The following is a 23551-nucleotide window of genomic DNA, read 5'->3' on the forward strand; positions in this document are numbered from 1 at the left end:
CATTTCTCATCTGTTTCTGCTGTTGCAGGTATCTTTATAATTATGAACACTAGCTCTTTCAAATGAAGTTAGAAATCGGCCAAAACCATAATACAGATTGTACAATCAATTGCTGGTGGGCACCATTGCTAGTACTCATTTTCAAACGCCACTCCTAGGTGCAAAGTTTTGCCTTTTTTATTAAAGCTATGGAAAGTGTTTAGCTTTTAAACTTGCTATTATTTTTATTAATTTCAGTTTGAAAATACATCTTGGATTTCCTCCTTCGATCTAATATGCAAAAAAGCATCCCCATATCAGCCAGCATCATTTCATTTGTAATACGTAATAATGTTTTAGGTTGTACCAAGTTCCACCACTACCTAAAATAAAAAAATAAGTTCCCCAGCAGTTAATTTGCAAATAGAAATGCTGATTCTGATTTTTAAACCATAACATTTCTGATCTGAACTCCACTTGAAGAGTGTTTTACAAGGTATCTATCTGAGTGGCCCTCTCATGCTTGTACACCTGCACTCTAGGAGAACACATAAAATTTTAAAACATTGGATGAGCCTCTGGTTGCTGTGAATAGGAGTGCTTTTCTGTATGATAGCCTCTTGTAGATGAGAAAAGTTGACTTGATCTACTCTAGGGATAGCCAGTGTTGTGACTTCAATATGTTTTAGAGCTACACTACCCATCATTCCTAACCAGTGGAGCTGGTTGGAATTATTATAGTTCAGCAATGTATGGAGGACACTACAGTATATGTTGGTCACCCATGATCATCTTCATAGCAAGTTTATGCTTATGCAATAGAGCTAGAATCATTAGAGAAAGTGTGTGACCAAGTTTTGATACAAAACATTTCCAAACATTTTCATACAGTCAAAGGTTTGCATGTTATGGCTGGCCTTGGTAGTCAAGCCAGAAATTGGGATCACCCTCCCCCTTTCCTGCCAGCTTGGCAAATGCTTGGCAGTGGTGCTCCATTCACTTCCAAGCAGCTGTCAAGAGAACCCTCCCACTACCTTTTCCTTCAGGAAAGAGCCATGGAGTGTGCTGTCTTATCTGCTGTTCAGTGAACAATTTCAGAGTGCCTCTGCCAAACAGCAGCCAAGGAGGCTCCCTGCCACTTCTCTTATGCTTCAGAGTAGGAATGAGAGAGATATGCTTGCCATATTGGCTCTGTGTGCCCAAGATATTTGACACAGTTGCCAACCAACCCCCAGCCTGTCCTCCTGTGTTTGGATCTGAGGGGAAATCACTGCACAGCTGCCTGGGTGATCTCAGTCCACCTTTGCAGCATCAAGGTTTGGAGGAAATCTCATCATTCATCACTCATTGTGCTCTCCAAAGGGTGATGGCTAGCTTGCTGTGGAGATGGAAAATGTAGAAACCTGCTTAAAAACACCTGCCTTGCATGAACCATATAACTTAAAAGGCGAGGGAACAGTTTTGAATAGGTGCAAATGTCAGGGTCATATGTCATTAATTCTGCACCACTGAGCACCTATTCTATACCATCCTATACCGTTTGGGAACACTTGTAGCTATTTTTTTCCTGACGTGAATACTTTGTAGGTCCTGTTTGGTGGTTTCATTATATAATTTTACCTCAGTTTTCTTTCTATCAGATTTCTTCAGCCTTCTCTTTCCCTCTTCCAAATCCAAACCTTCATTTCAGGCTCCTTTCTCTTATATTCCTAGGCCTGTGGTTCCCCCCTCCTTTTGTGAAAGTCTTTGTGTTCCTCTTTTATAATTATCAGTAGCTTAGCCAATGGTAGATTGGGACCCTTGTCCCTTTTCCACCTGTGTGACAATAGAACAAATTAGCCAGTCATTACCAAAGGCTTTACTACCATGCTGCAAAACCTCATAAGAAAGACTTTTTGGAGCATGCAGTTAAAAGTACAGTGACATCTATGCCATAATAGGAGGAATTGTGAGCACTAATCCATTCTTACAAGGATGAAATGTTTTGTGGTCATTAAACCCAAATTCTGTACAACCTTATTACTCCTTGGAATCCTGTTGTATTTGTAAAGTTAAATTGAACCCCACTCTCTCCCATAGGTAATGTCTACAGACCTGAGATGCTAGTAGGTTGCAGCTGCAAGCAGGCATATTTAGATGCTCACTCCCAAATGGCAATCAACAAATATGTTGTTTGTGCAAAATAAAGAAGTTGGGAAAATGAACATATTTCCCAGTATTTTGTATTTAACATTTTAAACTGGACTTTAAAAAAAATATGAATTTGATACTGTTGCAATGGACCCTATTAGTTGTGGCACAGCATGCACACATTCATCCCTTCTTGAGAGTGCTGGGAACCTTGAGAGTCTTTTTGTAATGCCCAGAGATGGGAAAATAGTACTGGAATATGTGCTGTTAGAGTAGAAACTCTACTGTTAAAGCAGCTTGGGGCCAAAAATCAGCCCAGATACTAAGAATATTATTAGTCTAATATTCTTAACAAAATCTGACACCTTTTAATTCAGAATAATAAGTACTGCAGGTGTATTCTGAGTCAAAACTATCTAGCTCTTTTGTGTTTGGCTGTACTGGGAATTCCATTTTCATCTTTGAGGCAGCCTTACTTTTTGAGGGCTGTTTGATTTCAGCCATAGTTTTGTTTTGGTATGAAAAGGTGGTGTTAGCGGCTGATTCCCTATTCACCAGCAGCACAAACAAACTCCTGCTGGCATAAGGTTGAATTGGGCAACCAATCGCAGCTGGAACAGTTATAGTTTCGGAGTCCCTGTGGGCTTCCGCTATCAGGTCACATCCCAAAATAACACTGGGCAGTATTTCAAGTGAAGAAACAGAGGCTTTGGGGTTGCAGCCAGCCTGGAGTGTGAGATTCTGTGTGAAATACTTGGAATCCCTCCAACATTTTTGATCTGCATGGCAGATGAGCAATAAAATGCATAAAAAACACATTGGAAACACGTGAGGAAATTCTCCAGACCAAGACATTTCCTTCATGCTGGCAGAGTTACTGCTGTTGATTTGCACCTCCTGTTTTCCCTTGCTTTATTGGCTGTATTGAGAAAAGGAGGGAAGAGTGCTTTGTTTAGCATTGTTCAGAGTTGCTCTGTAAAAGGACCTTTAAACTGCTCCACCGGTTTACTTCCCTGGAAACATATACAGTGGTACCTCGGGTTACATATGCTTCAGGTTACAGACTCTGCTAACCCAGAAATATTACCTCGGGTTAAGAACTTTGCTTCAGGATGAGAACAGAAATCGTGTTCCGGTGGCGCGGCAGCAGCAGGAGGCCCCATTAGCTAAAGTGGTGCTTCAGGTTAAGAACAGTTTCAGGTTAAGTACGGACCTCTGGAATGAATTAAGTACTTAACCTGAGGTACCACTGAATTTGAATTTAAATCTTTTACTACTTCGGATGACCTGCAATACATTGTCCCTCCCCTCCTTTCCTTTCCTTTCTGAACTCTTATGGCAATTACTATTTACAGGTTCCATAAGTTTTTATGACACTCTTGTGGCCCCAACTGAAAAGTCATTCTAGATGTTAATAATCTAAAAGTGACCACAAACTTCATAAAATGGAAACCATTTAATCAGCAGACACATACACAAACGGTGTTCATTCCCCGCAATTTTAAAAGAAAAACCTTAGGAAGCAACATTTGTATATATTCTTATTTCCATAGTTTGTAACATCACTGCTCTCCCAAGATTTCAATAGAAAGCCCGGCTGGAGGAGGCATTGGTGATGCCAAGTGTCAATGAAAGTTCATCTTTGTCCATAGATTAATTTCCCTTAGGGCTGATTTCACATGTTACCCATGTGGCATGATCACCACATCTACCCAGATAACTGCTTGTGTGAAGTGATGCTCACATGGTTTGAGCTTATGGCTGTAACTCCACCAGAGAAGTCCCCTCCTATGAAACAGAATGGTTTCCCTTAAGTTGTCTCAGTCAACCTGAATGTTAAGGTGCTGATGTACACAAGTAGTTCATCACTCATGTGTTTGGAAGTGCAGGGCAATATGTGAATAGGCTTTCTGTTTAAGATGAATGAAAATGTCCTTGGCTCCCTTTCTATTTTGCTACTCAGACCTTTCTTAAATGAATGCAATCCAAATGGGATTTCCTGGTATTGTCACCCCTGTCTTTTTATTGTTCTTGTCAAACCAGGAATTGGTGGTTGAGGAGGAGGAAGCTTTGCAAATCTCCCTTGAAGATCATATTTCAGATGTTTTGTGGGGAGAGGAGGGCCTCTTCTTAAATGTTCCAGAACAAATATTTTATTGTATCAGAACTTGCTATACTTTTTATCTAGTGCATCTCAAAATATTTCTGGGAATCAGAGTGTCAACTCCAGATGTAACCAAATACCAAAAAAGAGCCATCCATAGATCTTAAAAGGTTGGAAGGGATTATTACTGCTTATACAGGGTGAGTCCTTCAAAAGAGGCCCTGTGGATACAGAGTACACACGTTCCATGGGGCCTCTTTTAAAAGACTCACCCTGTATATTCTGATCTGTGCAATTCAGTTCACGATAGCATGACTGAAGCAGCCCTTGAGCACTTGGCCCTAAGAACCACATAGCTTAAGCTTTGGGATATTTTTCACTGTATAGCAGTATGGGGCCCTCCAGATGTTGCGGACTACGGTTATCATCATTACTTACTGTTTGCCATGTTGACTGGGAGTAATAGGTGTCCAGCAACATTTGGGAAGCAGTACTGTGCCATATCTCAAAATCAGTGTTAGAAGCTTTGATATACTGTATAAACTAATCTCCAAATGGCACCTTAAACCTGGGTTACAGTTGCCACAATGGAATATCTAGGCGCCGGGGGCTTTTTTGTTTGTGTGTTTTGCAATTGAAATCATCATCAACATCATCATTTCTATACCGCTTTATATTTTGCAGAACAAATATCAAAGCAGTTTACAACACATTAAAACATCAACTAAAACTATCCAGAACAAAATAAATTCAAGCTTCAAGGAAAATACTTCAAATCCTTCTCTAAGTGACATTTTCCTTTCCCCAGTCGCTAACCTGGCCTCCTGAGATCTCCACATGGTGGTCACAGTTGGATCCACGTCAGTCATAAAACGTTCCTGGCTAATTTCAAACACTGCTCAAAATGATCCAGTAAAACAATTTTCCTACTTGAATGAGCTGAATTTTTATTTTTAAAAATCTCCCCATAACCCCCAAAAGTAAAATTTCAGGCAGACATAAATTTCATGTCTCCAAATATCTAGTACCTATTTAATAACTTCTATGGTCTTGTAAGTGTGTAAAATAAAAAACCATTAATCAATTTTTCCAAACAGGTCTTTCATACACAGTTAGGCCTTAGTGGTCATCACTATATGACCATGTAAATGAGTAGAACCTCCTTCAAAAAATAAATCAGTATTAAATGTTGCAAGTGGAGTTTTAAAGTAACATACAGTGTGCGTGTGTTCAGGTCTCAAAGATTTTAAATTGTATTGGTGAGTTTCTGTTTATTCTTCCTAGGTCAAAAGTGTATATTCTGAGTTTATAGCTAATGTGTTTGATTCTGTTAAGTTTGTGTATGAAACCCTGCCTTGGTTTTGTGGCACTGTTGTTTAACAATTCCTGCAAACGTGTGTGAGAGTGAAATGATGATTGTTATCATCATCATAATCAAATTTATTATCTGTCCTAATCCAGAAGGTCCCAGAGCCCACTCTCCTGACCTGATAAGATCTGTAGGGAAGGAGGCAGTCTCACACATATTTGGGGTCTAGGTTGTTTAAGGCCTTACTCATTAGCATGAGCACATTGAATTGGGCACAGAAATGAACTGGTGACCAATGTCACTGTTTTAGAACAGGGATGAAGAAGTTATATTCAAGGGCAGCCCAATGTAGAGTGTCCAAAGTCAATCTGTCCAAAAGGGGCTGTAGCTGACAAACCATCCAGAGCTGGAAATAAGACTGTAGCTGGACTATAACTTCCGTTATCCCTGACCATTGGCCTTCTTGACTGTGACTAGTTAGAGTTGTAGTGCAAAACATAAGAAAAGCACCGGGTTGTAGAAGGCAGATACAGTCAGATTCAGCTAGGTGATACTTGGGATCTCACGTATGCAACTTCCCATTCAGCTCAGTGGGCCTTTCATATGAAAGATGCACTGAGCTGTGTGGTTTTACTCTGACTCTACCACAGTTTGCAGTGCGATGGAGTTCTTTTATCATTATTGTTATTTGTCTCCCTGCTGTCCTCTCCTTTAGCCAAAGCTGGGTGGTGACACAAGACTGAATTCTGCCCTGGAAACAGATCACCAGTTCATGACCAGTTCAGACAGACCTTGATGCCCTTTTTAAATGGAGCACAACCACAGGGGCTTTGGATTGGAATAACAACTAACTGTTTAATTAGCAGGCCAAAAGAAATACTGTAGAATTCCTTGTGTACTATGAAATTGCCACAAGGCCTTTACCATTAAGAAATACTATAAAATTGACTTCAGTTTAATAATTTCAGACCATTGTTGTTGAGCATTTAAGAGTCTAACGCTAGACTGAATATTGCTTTCAAGTTTATCTTTCTCAGTTTAGACTGAGAGCATTGTTTTCCATCATACATGTGCTCATCAGTAGAGAGATCATAGGATCTCATAAAAGGTCTGTTTATAGGAATTTTATGAACAATCCCATCTTTCATTACAAGTACTTTCCTTGGAGAAACATAACATTCATAGTCTTGCAGGAAGTGATCTGCACGCAAATGGCTGTAACAAATATTCTGTTGTGGCACCCAAACTGTCTTAATGGATTGCAATGAAGAGCAGTGTATTGCTTCGTTCTGATGCGCTTCTCCCATCACATGCCTGCTAGACTCATTAGTTGTTTGATCAGTCAGTCTTCAAGCATGACCCCCAATTAAGTGAAATTTAGGTATCTTGTAGGGCCACCACTTATTTCTCCTCCTTTTAACTAATAGAGCCTTGTTGTACTGTATTTGCAAAGATCTGAAGTGTAGATACTGGAGATTGCATAGGATTTTGTTAGCTAATTCAGTATTATTTTACTCTGTGTAATTTGTGATGGAAGCTGCTTGTGTGTTTTGGAATTAGACAACACTGAATTGCTTTCTTTCATACTTTCAGAGTGTGTGTTTCTGTAGTAGAGATAGGCAAGAAGCCATCAGTTAGGCTGCTTAAATGTCTTCTGAGAGTTCAGCATGGACACTTGGACAGCCCAGTTCTCCTTTTCCTTCTAAGCCCTGCTCCCACCTCCTGCTCTCTGTACTAGTCCTTCAGCTTTCTCAAGAAACAAAGCATTACCTTGGGGTAGCAGTGATCAGGAGAGTACTCTGCACTCCATAGCATACAAGCTCCATAGGTTGTCTACAAACTTAACCTCCATTTCTCACATAATGAGTTCAGTTGGCTCTTTTTAACAAATAATGAATAAAAGCTCTGTATAACTCTTTCCTTCAACCAGAGTGCTTCAACAAGGCAGCCAGACATATCATTCCGTCTCCTGCTTATGTATTCTCATTGTGGTGCATTGATTAAAAATGGGTGGTTCAAGTGCATCATGAAGTCCTTGCTGCCAAAATGCACGAATCCTGAGAAGCAAGATAATATAATGAAAATAAGATGGTTCTGTCTACCAGTGGATCACGCAAATGTTTTGTGTCATTCTGGTCAACCCATCACAGAAGAGACATTCATATAGAACTGAAAACAAAACTGAATTGGCATGCCTTGCTTTATGGAATCATTTGTGCAGGATGAAGAGACTGGAGACATTATCATTACCTTGCACATAGTATGGTGTGATGAAGCAAAGTACAAGTAGGGAACTTAGGACAACAATCTAGGGGGCTTCTGTTGGAAGATTTGATAGAAATAAGTTGTAAAAATTGAACATTAACAGGACGTACTATTGCTCATAAGACATACTTGTTGGTAAGTAATTCTGTAAAAAGCAGTATAATGGCTGTAAGTTGACAGATTTATGAGAGACGAGATCTTTCAGTGTCAAGTTGGTGGCCTCCAGATCTTTTGGACTTGGGGTATTTTTTTACTACAACTCCAGATGTCTTGGACTGCATCTGTGCTTGCTGGGGCTGTTGGGAGTTGTAGTCCAAAAAATCTGGAGAACACTAGATTGACAAAAGGCTAGTCAAAACTGGGAATCGGGAAATACTGCCTTTATTTTTAGGATGCCACTAGGTTTGTTTCATTGAGATGTTGGGCATGATGGACTGCAGCATCTCCTCTTGCACCCTTTGAGGGTAGTCCAAGATTTTCAAAATTATATCACTCCTGGTTACAGTGAGACAATTTCCAGTTCTACTTGGTAGCACATAAGTCACTGTTGCAACTGTAGGAATTGCTCATCTAAAGGATTTATTTCTACCTGGAACTATGTTGCAGCCTTCCTTATTGATAGCAACCTAAGTCTTCGTCTAAAGGAAAAATCCCATAAATTCTGTAGTAGATATATGTATAGTAGCATTCTCTCTCTTCTACTTGTGACATGCTTTCCTTTGTGTGTCTCTATAGGATCTCTCTGGTTCAATAGACGATCTGCCCATGGGTACAGAAGGAGCACTGAGTCCTGGCGTAAGCACATCAGGGATTTCTAGCAGTCAAGGAGAGCAGAGTAACCCTGCTCAGTCTCCTTTCTCTCCGCATACCTCTCCTCACTTGCCAGGCATCAGAGGACCTTCCCCTTCACCAGTTGGATCTCCTGCTAGTGTTGCTCAGTCACGCTCTGGCCCACTGTCTCCTGCTGCAGTACCAGGTAAAACTTTCTTTTTTACAGGCACAACCTTCTTAGTTTTAACAAACTGCTTATTTTAGGAAGGTGGTTAGAGTGTCTGACTGGGAGTGAGGAACTCCAGGTTCAAATCCATATTCAGCCATGTAGCTCACTGGGTGACCTTGGGTCAGTGAGCTCATTATTTTGCAGCCTAACCTACCTCACAGGGTTATTGTGAGGAAGAACAGAAGTCAGGGTGGTGGTGGTATAGAACAATGTAGAGGAAAGGTGGAATATCAATGTTAGCAATACATTACAAATAAATATGGGGTAGAGACATGAGTTCAGAACCCATGTCCTGGGTGACTTTGGTCTACTTCATTATCTCTCCTGTTTGGTTCACTGTTTCTGAATGAGAATAAAAATTCTTTATGGATAAATAAAATACATTTTATTACATGCTTTCATCTTTAAGGGATAAAGCAAGCTATGAGCCAGAAATCTCTTTCTTTATAAGTGGGGTGGGGAACCTCAGGCCTGGCTGAATGCAAGCCTCTAGGAGCCTCTGTCTGGTACATGGGACTCTCCCAAGGCCACATTCTGCACTGGGCCTTCTTTGGGGCTTCCTTGAATGCTTTTGCCTGGCTGAAATGAGTTCTTCACCTATGATAATACTGCTTGCTTAACTAGATGAAGTATGTGGTGGGTATAGAAATCTGTACTTTGGGGGTAACTCTACAGAGGTAAGAGCCACATCTGTAGCTCCACCTACTTTCTCCTGTGGCCCTGCCACTTTTTGTACCACTTTCAGGTTTGTCTTTTTTGAGCTGCTTTAGTGGGGAGTAAGGTGAAATGCGGTTCTTCACCATCAATTTTTTCTTTGTTGTGCAGGTAACCAGATGCCACCTCGACCACCTAGTGGCCAATCAGACAGCATCTTGCATCCCTCCATGAATCAGTCAACCATAACTCCCGATAGAGGTGTGTGCATGTGTGCAATGACAGTTGTGCTGTTTTGCCTGGCTTCTTGTATATAGCAAACATCTCAGTGGTTCACGGATCAGTCCTGATGCGCATGCCTAGCTTTTACAGGATAATCTTCCATGAAAGGTGTAACTGGTGATTTACGAATTAGAGTAGGGAATTGGGACAGTCCTTAATGTGGAATGTGAACTAGAAACATACACAATGCTTTTGTGACAAAATTAGTTTTGCCATGGTGCAGTTTGCATCATTCTCCAAATTATGCTAGATACAGACACACACAGACACACACACCCATACTTGTTTTCCTTTTGCCATTCCACCTCAGGTTATTGCTTACAACAGCCTTTCCCAACCGGATGCCTTCCAGATGTTGGCGATTTCCAAACTCCCATCATCATAATCATTGGTCATACAGTCAGGGGTTGATGGGAGTTGGGAGTCCAAAATAGGTGCAAAGGTGCCCAACAGTAAACTCAAATGTAACCTCTTAGCTATAGCGATCAGTGGGAACAATGCAAATTTGTCATTAGCATGTGGTACAGCTGGCTGTTGCTTGTTCTATTTATTCATTGAAATAGGGTACCATGTTTCTTTTATTTTTGCCACCCCATTCTCACTATTCTCAGTGGGTTCAGATAACTTAGCAGTCATCATAAATAACTCCTCAAAGTGACAGCTACAAAATAAGAGTGTGCTGTGCCACAGTTATCATAAGACTAGGGAATTACCATGTGAGAATTTGTCATTGAGGTTTTCAAGCTATTAATGTGAAAACTTTACCAGGCATGTCATTTATGAAGAATTTAGGATTTCCAGAACTAATTATTTTTAAAAATGTGTTTCCATCTGCATAGCCTGCTTTTATAACAATATCCCTTGAAATCATTATTAATTAGGTTACATACAGAGGACTCCACAGATACCCCAGTATAATTCCCCTCAGCCTGGGTCAGCCTTATCTCCACGTCAGTCTTCTGGAGGACAGATGCATGCTGGGATGGGACCTTACCAACAAAATTCCATGGGCAGTTATGGACCTCAGGGGGGTCAATACGGGCCTCAAGGTGAGAGTATTACACTTGTGTTTCAAATAAAATGCATAAGCAGTGAACATGTGTTGTTTCTGTGGTTGGATAAAGAACACCTGCTTAAGACAATGAGATACATGGGCAGAAAGCTTGAGCAGTCTTGTCTCTTGACCTACGAAGTGTGTGCTTACAGTTTTTATCATGGATGTTGTTTATTGGATTAAAGTAAAGGGTGAGTGTGTTCTGCCACCATTGCTGAATCTGAACTTGGGAGTGTCTAGGCATAAACTAAGTATCAACACAAAACACTTAACAGAAGATTTTAATAATGTGTGCTACAGTATTCATTTAGAAATTTTGGGAAATGGAGGGGGGTTAAGTGTGACTTTGTCTCCACTTCATAGCCCTTAATTTTTTCATCAGTGTCCCATACTTTACTTGGCCAATACAGTTAGTTTTGGTAACTTAACTAGTCATCTTAATATTTGGATCATTATTGATTAGTCCAGCCTTTGACAATGATTAGCTGATTAACTTAGTCATGAGATCTCTGGTGGGATGATGCATGGAAAGATTCCACATAATGTGTGTACTGCTTTGTGGTTGATATTGCAATGTAGCTGTGATGAGTGTGTGTGTGTGTGTGTGTGTGTGAGAGAGAGAGAGAGAGTGTGTGTGTGTGTGTGTGTGAGAGAGAGAGAGAGAGAGAGAGAGAGAGAGAAAGAAAGAAAGAAAGAAAGAAAGAAAGAAAGAAAGAAAGAAAGAAAGAACTGATGTGGAATAGATTAACATTAGGACACTATTTTGTGAAGCCAACATTCTCCCATCTTTTAGCTTGCTTTGTAATATGCAGGCTCAAGATGCAAATGCAAGAATTGCCAGGATATTCTTTAGTCTTACTGATCATGCTCCCCTTTTCTCTGTAGGTGGATATCCCAGGCAGCCAAACTACAATGCTATGCCCAATGCAAATTACCCAAGCCCAGGAATGGGAGGAACCATGAACCCAATGGGAGCAGGGAGTCAGATCCATGGTCAAACCGGTGTACCACCCTATCCTGGGCTTCCTCCAGGGAGAGGATTGAGCCATGCTGCCATGGGGAATAGGCCCTATGGACCCAACATGGCAAACATGCCTCCCCAAGTAGGGACTGGGATGTGTCCTCCACCAGGTGGCAGGAAAGCACAAGAAGCTGCTGCTGCTGCTGCTATGCATGCTGCTGCCGTCAACTCAATCCAGAATAGGTAAGCCATGGGGGACCCCTTACCTCTGAAACAGAATTTCCTAGAATTTCAGCTCTTTAAAACAATACCTCTTTAAGTAAGTCAGAATAGACTTCCCTAAATCCAGACAGAGTAAAATACTGTTAGTCACCCTATTTACAATACAGAAAAGGCAAAGGCAGTCTCAGATACTGGCACTGAATTATTACCAAAACACTCCAAAACAAAGTACAGTCACAAGAATAGGGTGGAACTAAACATCTGTATCTGTATATATAATATCAAGTGTCGCAGGCCAGAGTAAAGAGGTATATCTTCATCTTACAGCAGAAACTGCATAATGAAGATGCCAGATACATCTTTGTGGGGAGGAAATTCCACAATTTAGGGGCTGCCACAGATGAGCCTCCCTCACGGGATACCTTCCTCCAGGCTTCTGAGGGCACAGAACTACCAAGGGCCCCCCTCCTGCTGATCTTAACACCAGAGAGGGTTTGTGGGAGGGATGCATTTGGGGCCTAAGTCATGGTTAAATACCATATTGGCCCAAATATAAGCCACAAGTCAAGGGGGGGGGGGAGAAAAAAAGACAGTACCCTCCTAAAGCCACTTCCTTCCTTGCTTTCTCCCTTCCCGGCCTTGGGGGAGAGGACGGGGGACTATGCGTGGGGCGGGCACTGCTTTGCCATGCTCCTGGCACTGTTTGCCTCGTGCTCCTGGCTGCATTCTGGGCGGGGGTGGGGGAGCCACGCTGTGTTGCCGGCGGCCTTTCCCCTTCCCTGCTCTCTCCCTTCCTAGCCTTGGGACTGCGTGCGGAGTGGGCACCACTTTGCTGTGCTTCTAGCTGCACACTGGATCATTTTTGTAAGGTTGCGAATATAAGCCACACTTCAACTTTTCACGGTCATAATTTTTTTTGGGAAAGTGTGGCTTATATTCGGGCCAATGTGGTACCAACATCAGACCTTAATTTGGGTCTGGAAACAAACTGACAACCAGTGGCGGTTAGGGAAGGCAGATGGGGTGGGTAGTGTCTTCTGTTGGATTATAATGGAATTCATTTTTCTACTGTCCAACGTTACCTGGAAGAGACAATAAAATAAGTGGGGTGGGTTTCTTTCGTCTTGTATTGGGAAGGCCTCTGCTTCAGTTGCGTCTGGAACATGTATACTCAGTGAGCAATTTACACAGTATTGAGAAGCTTGGGGAAGAGGGCTGTGCCAATTTTAGGCGTGTCCAGTTGACACGTGGTCGCCAATGGGTGGGTACTTTTCAACCTGGAAGAAGGCAAAATGAGGATGGAATGGGGTGGGGTGCACTTTAATGCATTCCACTAATGCACATGGGGGCCAGGAATGGAACCCCAACACAAAATGGTTGCCACCTGTATCTTGATGCTAAAGGAACTCAAACCTCAAAACCTTAGAAGAGCCGAACTTGCCTCAATAGCCCAGATCTGAGTCTCACTTTTTCACCCACACAGCAAGTCAGAGATACACTAAGGAGAAAGATAATCTCTTTAGTCTACCTGTTTGTGTAGGGAATTTAATCAGGAAAAATATTATTAGCCAAGTGCTCATTGGTAATGTACACAGTTGACTATTTCTAATATAGTTGTGTTGTTTTTAGGCCATCTGGTTACCCCCATATTAACCAAGGAGGAATGATGGGAACTGGGCCTCCCTATGGCCAAGGAATAAATAGCATGGCTGGCATGCTCAATCCCCAGGGCCCACCATATCCAATGGGTGGGAATATGGCCAACAATTCTGCAGGTAAGATGCTGTACCCAGTCTTTCTGCCCAAGTTCTTTGTGTTTTTGAATGGCAAGCTGAAAAACATTTTCATGTTGGTGTTTGACTCTCTAGGGATGGCTGCAAGTCCTGAGATGATGGGACTCGGGGATGTTAAACTAACACCAGCTCCCAAAATGAACAATAAGGCAGATGGAACCCCCAAAACTGAATCCAAGTCGAAGGTAAAAAAAAAGTTTTCTGTAGCTGCTGCAGAGATTGGGAGGTAGTTTGTCAGCACTGGTTTTTAAAGAAATGTGAGCCTGGATTTTATTAGTGTGCATTTGACTCTATCTTACGTGATTTGGTTATGTTGAAAGTATGAGACTTTTCTTGTTTTACCACCCATATTGTTGCTGAACAACATCATTTCCTTGTAGAGAGCTGCACTACCAACTTCATATGATTGCCAAATGAGGCACTTGTTTGTGCAAATTCAGAGAACACGTAAGCATTTATGGGGTTCTTTGAAGCTTGTTGGATTGTGCCTGGAACACACTTAGACCATGCCTGCGTAATATTCTCCTTTATTAAGTAATGTGTATTGTACCTCTTGCCTGGGGTTTACCTCCAATAAATCATGGCCCTAAGGCATGAAGAGCTCTAGAGCTATACAAAGCTTTTCACTCCAAAGCACTTTATTCTATCCTTTGCTTGCATTCTGTTGCGCTAGCGGACATTCTCTGTGGAATTAAGAGTAGAGCATCTTATGCATTTAGTCTATATTTCCAGTGTGTGGAATGGCCAACCACATGCCAGGTTATGTGGGATCAGCTTTCAAAGATGCACAGAAATGTATTTCTGGTTATGGGAGTCAACAGTCTTCTCCCATGAGAGCTTTGTAGCAGTGTTTATTATAATAGCAGAAGCAACTAATCATATTTCAGATCTAAATGACAAAATGCTGTGCGAGAATTTTTTTTTTAAAGTATTTGTGGATGCTCGGACCCCCAAGCTTCATGCATCTTTTGTGTCTTTAGGACCTGATTTCTAACTTTTATTTATTTTTGTTTTTTTTAAAAATGGCAAAATTTCCAATATGTCCCTCAGTGCCAACCTGAATTAGTGTATAGTTCTTCTTCTGATGATGTATCATAGAGGGTGGGATTCAAAAAGAGCTGTTGCAAACAGGGTTTGAAATCCTTATTAAGTGGAAACTGTAGTTACTGTTTGTGTCACCAGAACACTTTAACTGTGGTTAAGGAAGAAAGAGAGAGTTGGCTCCAGAGTAGATAAGGGGATAGGAAGCACATTGTATCTGTGGCCTGCTCATATTCTGATTTTACATCTGCGCCAGCCCAAGTAGATGTGGCCTTGGACATTCTATGCAGGATGTCTCATTCATATTACATGTTACATTGGCACCTCAACTTTCACCAATCTGGAATAGAGATATATTTCCCTCAAGGATTATTCTAACCCTCAAATGTTAGTTTTGATGATAAGGGAAATGCAGTGATTTTATATTTTTCTTCTGCCAGACATTTGGTTCTTAGAGAATTAGCTTCTTCAATGTTCTACAGTAGCAACCTACTTGTAAGGTTAATAACTCTGAATATGGGATCTTAACTCAATTTGTCAATTGTATCAAATAGGGCAGTGGCCAGGAGGTTGTCATCCTGGTGCCAAAAAGCCTTGCAGGATTCTCCCCATACCTTTGTTATTTTTAATTGCAACAAAGTAGAGGAATAGTAAAGGAATAGTAGAGCAGTTTAATAAAGCTTTGTTCTTTTTCTCAGTCCAGATCTAACAACTACTGTGGTGCTGTTGTAGTATTAAACAAGGAGCCTCATAGTTACTGCTTCAGAGAGTCTTCCTTGTGCCCTTCAGACTTCCTCGTAGCAAAATACTGACATAGCTAAGCAAGTTAGCTTCATTGATCTTTACTTAGCTAGATAGGGTCTGTTTTCAACTCTGTGGCAAATAAGTCTGGTTCCTTTAAACTCAAACTGCTCTTAGACTTTGATTACCTGGTACCTCCCACAGCTTTCTGCTTTAAAGACTGCAGTTCCAAGTGCTTGAGGTTGGAGCCATAAGGAAAGGGACTAATGCAAAAATTCAGTGTACATTTCACAAAGAAATTTTGCTTACATTTTCTTAATGCTCAGACAATTGGGCCATTGCCTAGTCCCATTAAACCCCCCCCCAATGTTTATTCAACTAGTCTAAAATTCACTGGGGAGAGTGATCCTCTCATATGTTGGATCAAATGAACCTTCCCTGTCTCTTAAATGAAATAATTCCCTGGGAGTGTTTTTCCTGAGGCAGCTGTTGCCTTTTCTTCTGCAGTACAATCTTCCTGCAGTGAGAGAAAAGTAAGAGAAGAACAATCTGTCTAGGTAGTGGCTAGAATGCCATTTGGTTTCGACTTGAGACATCTTAGGAGCCCAAAAGGAACATTATCAAAACTGATTACCAACTTCTTTGGCTGGGAACTTGCATAGACAGCAAAGTTATCTTGAGGATTCTGACCCTGACAAAGGAAGCAACTTTGACCACTAGTTGTCTAACTTTAGTTTGTCGTAAAGTCTTCTTTCATTGCCTTTGTTTGGTGAAATGCCTTTCACTTTAACTAATACTGATCCAAGACTTGCGATTATTTATCTGATTTGTATATTCATTTTCAACAATAGTTGTGAAAGCAGGTTACCCTTCCAGAAAAATAAATGTTATTGATAAAATGACAGTAATAATGATACAGTGTTGTAACAGTGACAGATTAAAAAATGGACAGCTAGTATTAAAGTAACATCTTAATAATAAAAGGCTTGCCTGAAGAGAGAGATTTTAACAGTTCATTGGTAACAGATTCCAGAGCTTGAGGGCCACCAGCAAAACAGCTGCTTGGATGGTGGCCACTAGCCTGATAGATGGTGGGAGTGCAAAGAGTTATTCATCCTTACATCTCAAAGTGCATGGCAACAGGTCATGTGCTTCCAGACTTGGAAAAATCTGCATACTATCATTGATCAGTTGCTTGAAAGTTATACTAACACCCCCTTCTTTCTATTTTAAAACTCAAAGCTGTGCAAGCACTGTGTCTCACACTATTGCTGTGACATAGTGCATGTAGTTTGCTCCTCCAAAGAGAAGTTGGCTAACAGAATTAGGAGACATCTGGATGTGGGTGTTTCGTTTTTCACCCCTGATGTTTCCTACATCTCTTACTGACTCTTAACAACAGTGGAGCTTTTCTTTCTGCCTAAATCCTTACTTCTTCCCCAGGCCAGTTTGTCATTGTCAAGAGGTTTTCCTCCTGGCCTGTGTACAACTACATTCAGATAATACTGGGCTGACCTGCATCCACATTTCATGCTTTTTAACAAAGTTCTACCATCTCTATAACCTCCTGCTTCTACTACAGATCTCTTAGTTCCTTGGTTGTCTCTTTACTGAATGGTTGTGGTGCTAGTTTCTCTTCATTGACTTGTTTCCATTATTGCTTCTTTGCTCAAACACAGAATATTTTGAGATTCTCACACAGTGTTGCTGAACTTGCTTTAACTGGTCTTTTAACACCAGGTTGGTGTTCTTCATTACCAAGCCTTTTTGCAGTGAGAGACCAGAAATGTTAACTAGTTCCTTTACTGCCAGAAGATCTGATGTTTGTGAGAGAAGTTGGACATACCAGTGAATGTGCTTGTCTGCACCAGTCCATAGGTGCTGGCCCTTCTCCTTGTTGTATGTAAACTTACAATTCAGCAGCCTGCATTTCAGAAACATACAATATGTGTTTACTGAAGAGTGCTCTTCATAGCATCTTGATTCTTCTGGGAGCTGGGTGAGGGACAACTTAAATAGGGCCATGCCTTACAATTCTGAGAAAGTTTTACTATTTGGCATACCCCTCTCTGTGGTTTATGAAAGGAAAAGTCACTGGTGAGTCCAGGCTTCTTCTCTGTAAGGATTCAATGAGGCTGCAGCTTTCCCAAAACTCCTGTGACGTTTTGTTTGTAAATATTATCTTTCTCTTTCAACACCCATAAAGATAATGTCTGAAATTCTGCCTGTGCCCATTATATTGGCTTTTTATTTTATTGGCTATTCACTTGTTGCATAATCACTGTAACCAGCAAGACTTGAATCTAGATGATTATGCTTCATTTTTCTGGCACATTTGTACTGAAATTAAACTTTCATAGGATCTCAGCCATCTTTAGATGCACCATACTTCTGTAATCAGCTTTATTTCGTAAGTTGTACTGCTTGAACATAGTTTCTAGTCTTCTTTTACATTTGTTTCCAAGACTTGTTTTTACAGTGTTTTAGTTTGTATTTAGCATACATGCAATTTTATTTATTTAATTTTTCCTGTACTGCCTTTCTGCAACCTGCCCCCTCCCCATGCAAAGTGGCTGACAAAAATAACCAAACGAACAAATTAACCAAAATCCTGTATTGGTAAACAAAGCAGCAAAGACAGTATCAGCACATCAATAAATAGCATTATAAAAAGAAAATTCAAGGCACTTTTAGTAGCCATCAAATAAAGCAGAAAATCGAGATTAATTCAAATTAAACAATGAGACTACAATAAAACAACAATAATGGAAACAGAAAGCTAATTAATATGAATTCAGAGTCATTAATCAACAAATGCATAGATGAGCAGGACAGATTTCATTTCAAGTCTAAAAGACTTAAAAAGAGGCTAGACATATATTCCTCAGGTGGAGTTGCATCATTTGGGCATGGTCCACTGTCTAGTAGCAACCTGCATAACCTCTGGAGATGAGAACATCCAAGAAAGTTCATTGATGGCTCAGCTGCTGAGCAGGTTCATATAAGAGCAGGCAGCCCTTAGGGTACCATGGTGCCAGATGATGTAGGGCTTTATAAATTAAGACCCGCCCTTTGAATTGTACTCAGAAACAAACTTGAAGACCACAAAGGTATATGAATATGGATGTGATGTGTTGATTCCAAAAGATAAAAGAAGAAGAAGAAGAGTTTGGATTTGATATCCCGCTTTATCACTACCCTAAGGAGTCTCAAAACAGCTAACAATCTCTCCTTTCCCCTTCTCCCCCAAAACAAACACTCTGTGAGGTGAGTGAGGCTGAGAGACTTCAGAGAAGTGTGACTAGCCCAAGGTCACCCAGGAACTTCATGTGGAGGAGCGGGGATGCGAACCAGGTTCACCAGATTATGAGACTACCACTCTTAACCACTACACCACACTGGCTAGATTCATGACTAGTTAATGACCTGGCTATCATATTCTGAAATAGTTGTGAAGTTTTCAGAGAGACAGCTGTACATATAATGCACTGCAGTAATGAAACCTGGATGTTACTAAACTGCAATGTCAGTGTCATCTTTGCAGTAAAGGACCAGTTTGTAATTATTGTACAGCTGATGTTAACCTAGATTTCCACAATGCACTTAGACTGAAGTAGGGTGGGTGCGCCTACATCAGAATGGTGTCATTGCTTTTCTCCCTGCGTTATGTGATGATATCTGAAGACCTACCTTTTCTCAGATTGCTTTTAAATTAATGTGTGATTCTTTACTCTGCTTCTTCCTCTCTTTTTTCTCTAGAAATCCAGCTCCTCTACTACTACAAATGAAAAGATTACTAAACTATATGAGCTGGGTGGTGAGCCAGAAAGAAAGATGTGGGTAGATCGCTATTTGGCTTTCACTGAAGAGAAAGCAATGGGCATGACCAATCTTCCAGCTGTGGGCCGGAAACCCCTAGACCTGTATCGGCTCTATGTCTCTGTGAAGGAGATTGGAGGGCTGACTCAAGTGAGTTAACTTAATCTTGTATCTGTTAAGATTCCCTTTCTCAGGTCTGTCTTACACACAACATACGTTTATATATCTTATTAACCCTGGAGGAATGCACAAGGCCACATCTAATTCATAAATTCCCTGCCCTGATAAGCAAAATTCTTGATAGGTTGCTTCAGTTTTTTTATTCACTGATGTAGTAATCAGTTTGGGGTAGTAATAATACTGTTAGTGCTCCCTCCCCTCTTGAACTTGTGTTTTTATATTTGCTTCCCTAAGATGGACAATAAATAGCTTATTGCTTTTTTTTAATCCTTTGTTATGAGGAAGGAAACTGGTGATTTGTATTTGAGTTTCCTTACTTTCCTAAACACTACTTGAGAAGAGTATCGCTTTGCCTGTGGCATGCTTTAGAAAGGAGATGTGACTTGGATTTAAAAGTTGGCTCTTCTGGCTTTGTGCAGGTTAACAAAAACAAGAAATGGCGTGAGTTAGCAACCAATTTGAATGTGGGTACCTCCAGCAGTGCAGCTAGCTCTCTGAAGAAGCAGTACATCCAGTGTCTCTATGCCTTTGAGTGTAAGATTGAGCGAGGAGAAGATCCTCCCCCAGACATCTTTGCAACTGATTCAAAGAAGTCGCAACCCAAAATACAGCCTCCATCCCCAGGTGAGTCAACTTTGACTTCTGAAGTGTTGAATTCATCCTGTCTTGTAATGTCTAGATCAGGGTCTAGTAGGCCACACCCTGTATAAATATATCACAGTTGCTCAACAGGGTCCTTATTCTACCAGAATGTGGAACTGTGGCAGTTATATATTTTTTAAAGGCATATTTACAAATATGATTTATCTAGGCAGCCTTTCTGCATTTGTAAAGGTGTTAGAGCATCGTTAAGAACTGGAGGTGGCTTTTGCCTTCTCCAGGCAGGGTAGCTCTTTCAGATAAAGGATGGCATGCTGGGATTATACACTGATGTAGAGACAGTTGACTTTTCTTTCTGTTGTTCGCTTAAGACTTGAAAACGTCTTGCTGTATATCTCAAATTTGACACCTTGTTTTTTAGAACCCAAAAGTATGCTTTATAAGGCTGGAATGATAGATTTAGTACTGATACATTGCAGATTTCTCATGGGTTCATGGTTTCAACCTGGTTTCAACATATCATTCACTTCTTACGTATAATGTTGTGTCCTTACACAGCTGCCTGTACAATTACAACATGCTGTTCAACTGAATGGGCCAAATATGATGTGTGCTAAATGTCTTTTTTCTGTTAGTAGTCCTGTGGTACTTATTGTATCTCTGCAAACCACATAGCTATGACTTTTCTAGCAGCCTGGGATTGTTGCAGTGAAGGGTGGGACTAGTACGAGAAAAATGGGAACCAAGACTAACAATTGGCTTAAATACACTGCTACTGCTGTATTAATGTTCTTCAACATAATAGCTGTCTTAATGTTTGAAGAGCTCTAATCCACATACTTGATTTTTTTTAAAAAAGACTAATATCCACTACAAATTGGGCACTGTAAAAAAAAAGTTTTTCTTTCTTCCCCACCCCTTCACTGTGAAGGTAAGCACTGCTTTTTCTTAAGGCAACACTGCTATGATTGAAGTTCTTTTGCTTTCATTTTTTACTTATGCTGACCAATCCTTGTTTCATGAAAATTTCTCAGAACTTTGACCATCTATTATACTCCTGGCCATATGTGGGGGAGAGAAGGTGGGAATGTGAGCCCAAGGCTTACAATGGCTCCTTCCTGCTCAGTAAACCATGGTTCAACATGACTTGCAAGCACAGCCTGTGTTACTATCATGGTTGTGGAAATCGATTGGGGGGGCATATTAAAGAATTGTGACAAGGCCGCACTGTATGCCTATAGCTACATTCTGAAGTAACTTTCTTCACAGCAGCATGATGGAGAACAGTTGACATGTCAGAGGTTTTGGGGGCTGACGTATCAAATAGGAGTGACATCCAGCAGCCAACCAAAAATGTATTAGGAGTTGTGTTACATAAGATCAGGTGATTTGTCCATCAAATCCAGTGTTGTCATCTCTGGCTGGCAGTGGCTTTCCAGGATGTCAGATGAGAACTTTCCCATTACCTGCTACATGATCCCTTTGACTAAAGATGTCACAGGTTGATCCTGGGACCTTTGGTCCTCAAATCTAATTAGTGCCTACAAGCGTCTTAATTTGACCTGTGAGACTGTTTCCCTCAAGCCACATCCACTCGCTCCAAACCTGGCATCGTATATGTCATGTGTGAGGTAGATAAATACTACAGAGGAACAACCAGGAGCCTTTGAATGAGCTCCTTCTTGTTCCTTGGCAAATGGGGCTTGTATTCATCGTATTTTAAATTGGATGGCAAATACAAGCTCTGCTGGGATTGTTTCGACATGGGAGTTCCCAAGCAGAGCCGGTCCCTTCTAAAAGTGAGGCTTAAAGTCACAATCAGCTGGTTGGCATTGACTTCAAGCCCCAATTGGATTGACTGGGATCTGCATTTGCTGTGCAGCTTGAGTCCAAGCCTCCTTGCAAAGGAAAAATGGATCACCTAATATCATGGTGATGGCATGCCTGTCAAAGTAGTGCAGCCAGAGGTGGCAGAACTCAGGATCTAGAACTCTGACCAGATCATGTTCCTCACCCCCCTGCTGTACAATGAAGACGTACTATTCCACAAAACAATAGTCCCTCATTTGGAATCATTCTGTATATTTGAGCAGTCCAATACTGTTCGGTTGCTGAATGCACTAGCTGGGATTCAGTAAAAATATCACTGAGAGTAGTGATGTGCTCTTGCTCCCTACTGGTGACCCAGTCTGAAATCCATTGCTGGAAGAGGACATGGTGGGAATTTGAGATAGACACCATAGGATCTGTACCTACCCTTTTCCTGCTGCTTTGTGCCGCTTCTCTTGAGCAAATGGATATGCTTCCAGTCTTCTGCTCTCTGCAGTGTGAATCCTTTTCATATTCAAATACTGTGGCTGCTTATTCTGAGTAAATTTAGTGAAGGGGATGCATAGCAACAGCATCATTTGAACGTGAACCTCCTGGACAGTAATTTTTGTTGTTGTGAGAAGATATGGTGACATGTTGCTTGGAGTATCCAAGTGACACACTATCCCTCACCACATGAGTGAGGGGATGCCCCTGTGGCAAATTATGTGATGGAGGCATCAGGGATACAGGTGTCATTTTGTCTGTCAACATTACGGTTTCATAGGGTTATATCCAGTCCTAGTCCTGTTCAGGGTGGACCAATTGAAATTAATGCACATTACAAACTAAGGTCCATTCATTACAATAAGTCTGCTCTAGAATGCAGTTGGATAAAACCCATAATCCCTAACCCACCACCTCAAAAACAATTGTTGCAGGTTTCATTTGCTGCATTTACTGTATACATCTTCTTATTACATTTTTATTGTAAAGCCTCTCCAGGAAAGTTTGTTTGAAGGGTGAGGTTGTGTATGAATTTAAAAACTCACAAGTACATTACCGTATTTTTTGCACCATAACACTCACTTTTTTCCTCCTAGAAAGTAAGGGGAAATGTCTGTTGCGTGTTATGGAGGAAATGCCTACAGGTGGCGGCGGGGGGGATCTGCTGCAGTCGTGAGCAGAGGATCCATGGTTCCCCTTCCTTCCCTCCTCCGTGGCAAAGCGGGAGAAGAGCCGCTGAGTGGGGAGGAGAGAGGGACAGAGAGCCTGCTTCTTTAAAGGAGCAAAGCGGGAGAGGAGAGGAGCCGCTTACACGAGTGTAAGTGGCTCCTGTCTGGTTGGTTCCTTTAAAGCAAGCAGGCTCTCTGTCCCTGTCTCCTCCCCACTCAGCTCGCTACATAGCAGCAAAGTTTTTCAGCTCGCTAAGCTGGAGATGAGCGGGGAGGAGGGAGAAAAGCAGAGCCTGCTTGGTTTAAAGGAGCAAAGTGGGAGAGGAGAGGAGCCTTCTCCTCTTATACCCCTCTTCTTCATTATTAGCAGCATCCTTCTCCACCCACCCCACGCGTGCTTCTTCTCCCCTTAAACCCCTCTTCTGCATTATTA

The 23551-nt window shown here is 41.2% G+C and overlaps 1 protein-coding gene across 2 annotated transcripts in view; it reads left to right on the forward strand.

Moving 5' to 3' along the window:
* Positions 1-23551, forward strand: part of ARID1A (AT-rich interaction domain 1A) — a 114496-nt gene that overhangs the window by 78629 nt on the left and 12316 nt on the right. For both annotated transcript variants that reach the window (XM_083626705.1, XM_083626704.1), the window contains 8 exons: positions 8523-8763; positions 9613-9702; positions 10605-10772; positions 11663-11981; positions 13590-13735; positions 13829-13938; positions 19295-19504; positions 19954-20158. In XM_083626705.1, the coding sequence (XP_083482831.1) occupies positions 8523-8763; positions 9613-9702; positions 10605-10772; positions 11663-11981; positions 13590-13735; positions 13829-13938; positions 19295-19504; positions 19954-20158 (1489 nt within the window). The remainder of the gene's footprint in view (positions 1-8522; positions 8764-9612; positions 9703-10604; positions 10773-11662; positions 11982-13589; positions 13736-13828; positions 13939-19294; positions 19505-19953; positions 20159-23551) is intronic.

The sequence above is a fragment of the Podarcis filfolensis genome (assembly GCF_964270895.1).
Source record: "Podarcis filfolensis genome assembly, chromosome: 8".
NCBI classification, from domain to species: domain Eukaryota; kingdom Metazoa; phylum Chordata; class Lepidosauria; order Squamata; family Lacertidae; genus Podarcis; species Podarcis filfolensis.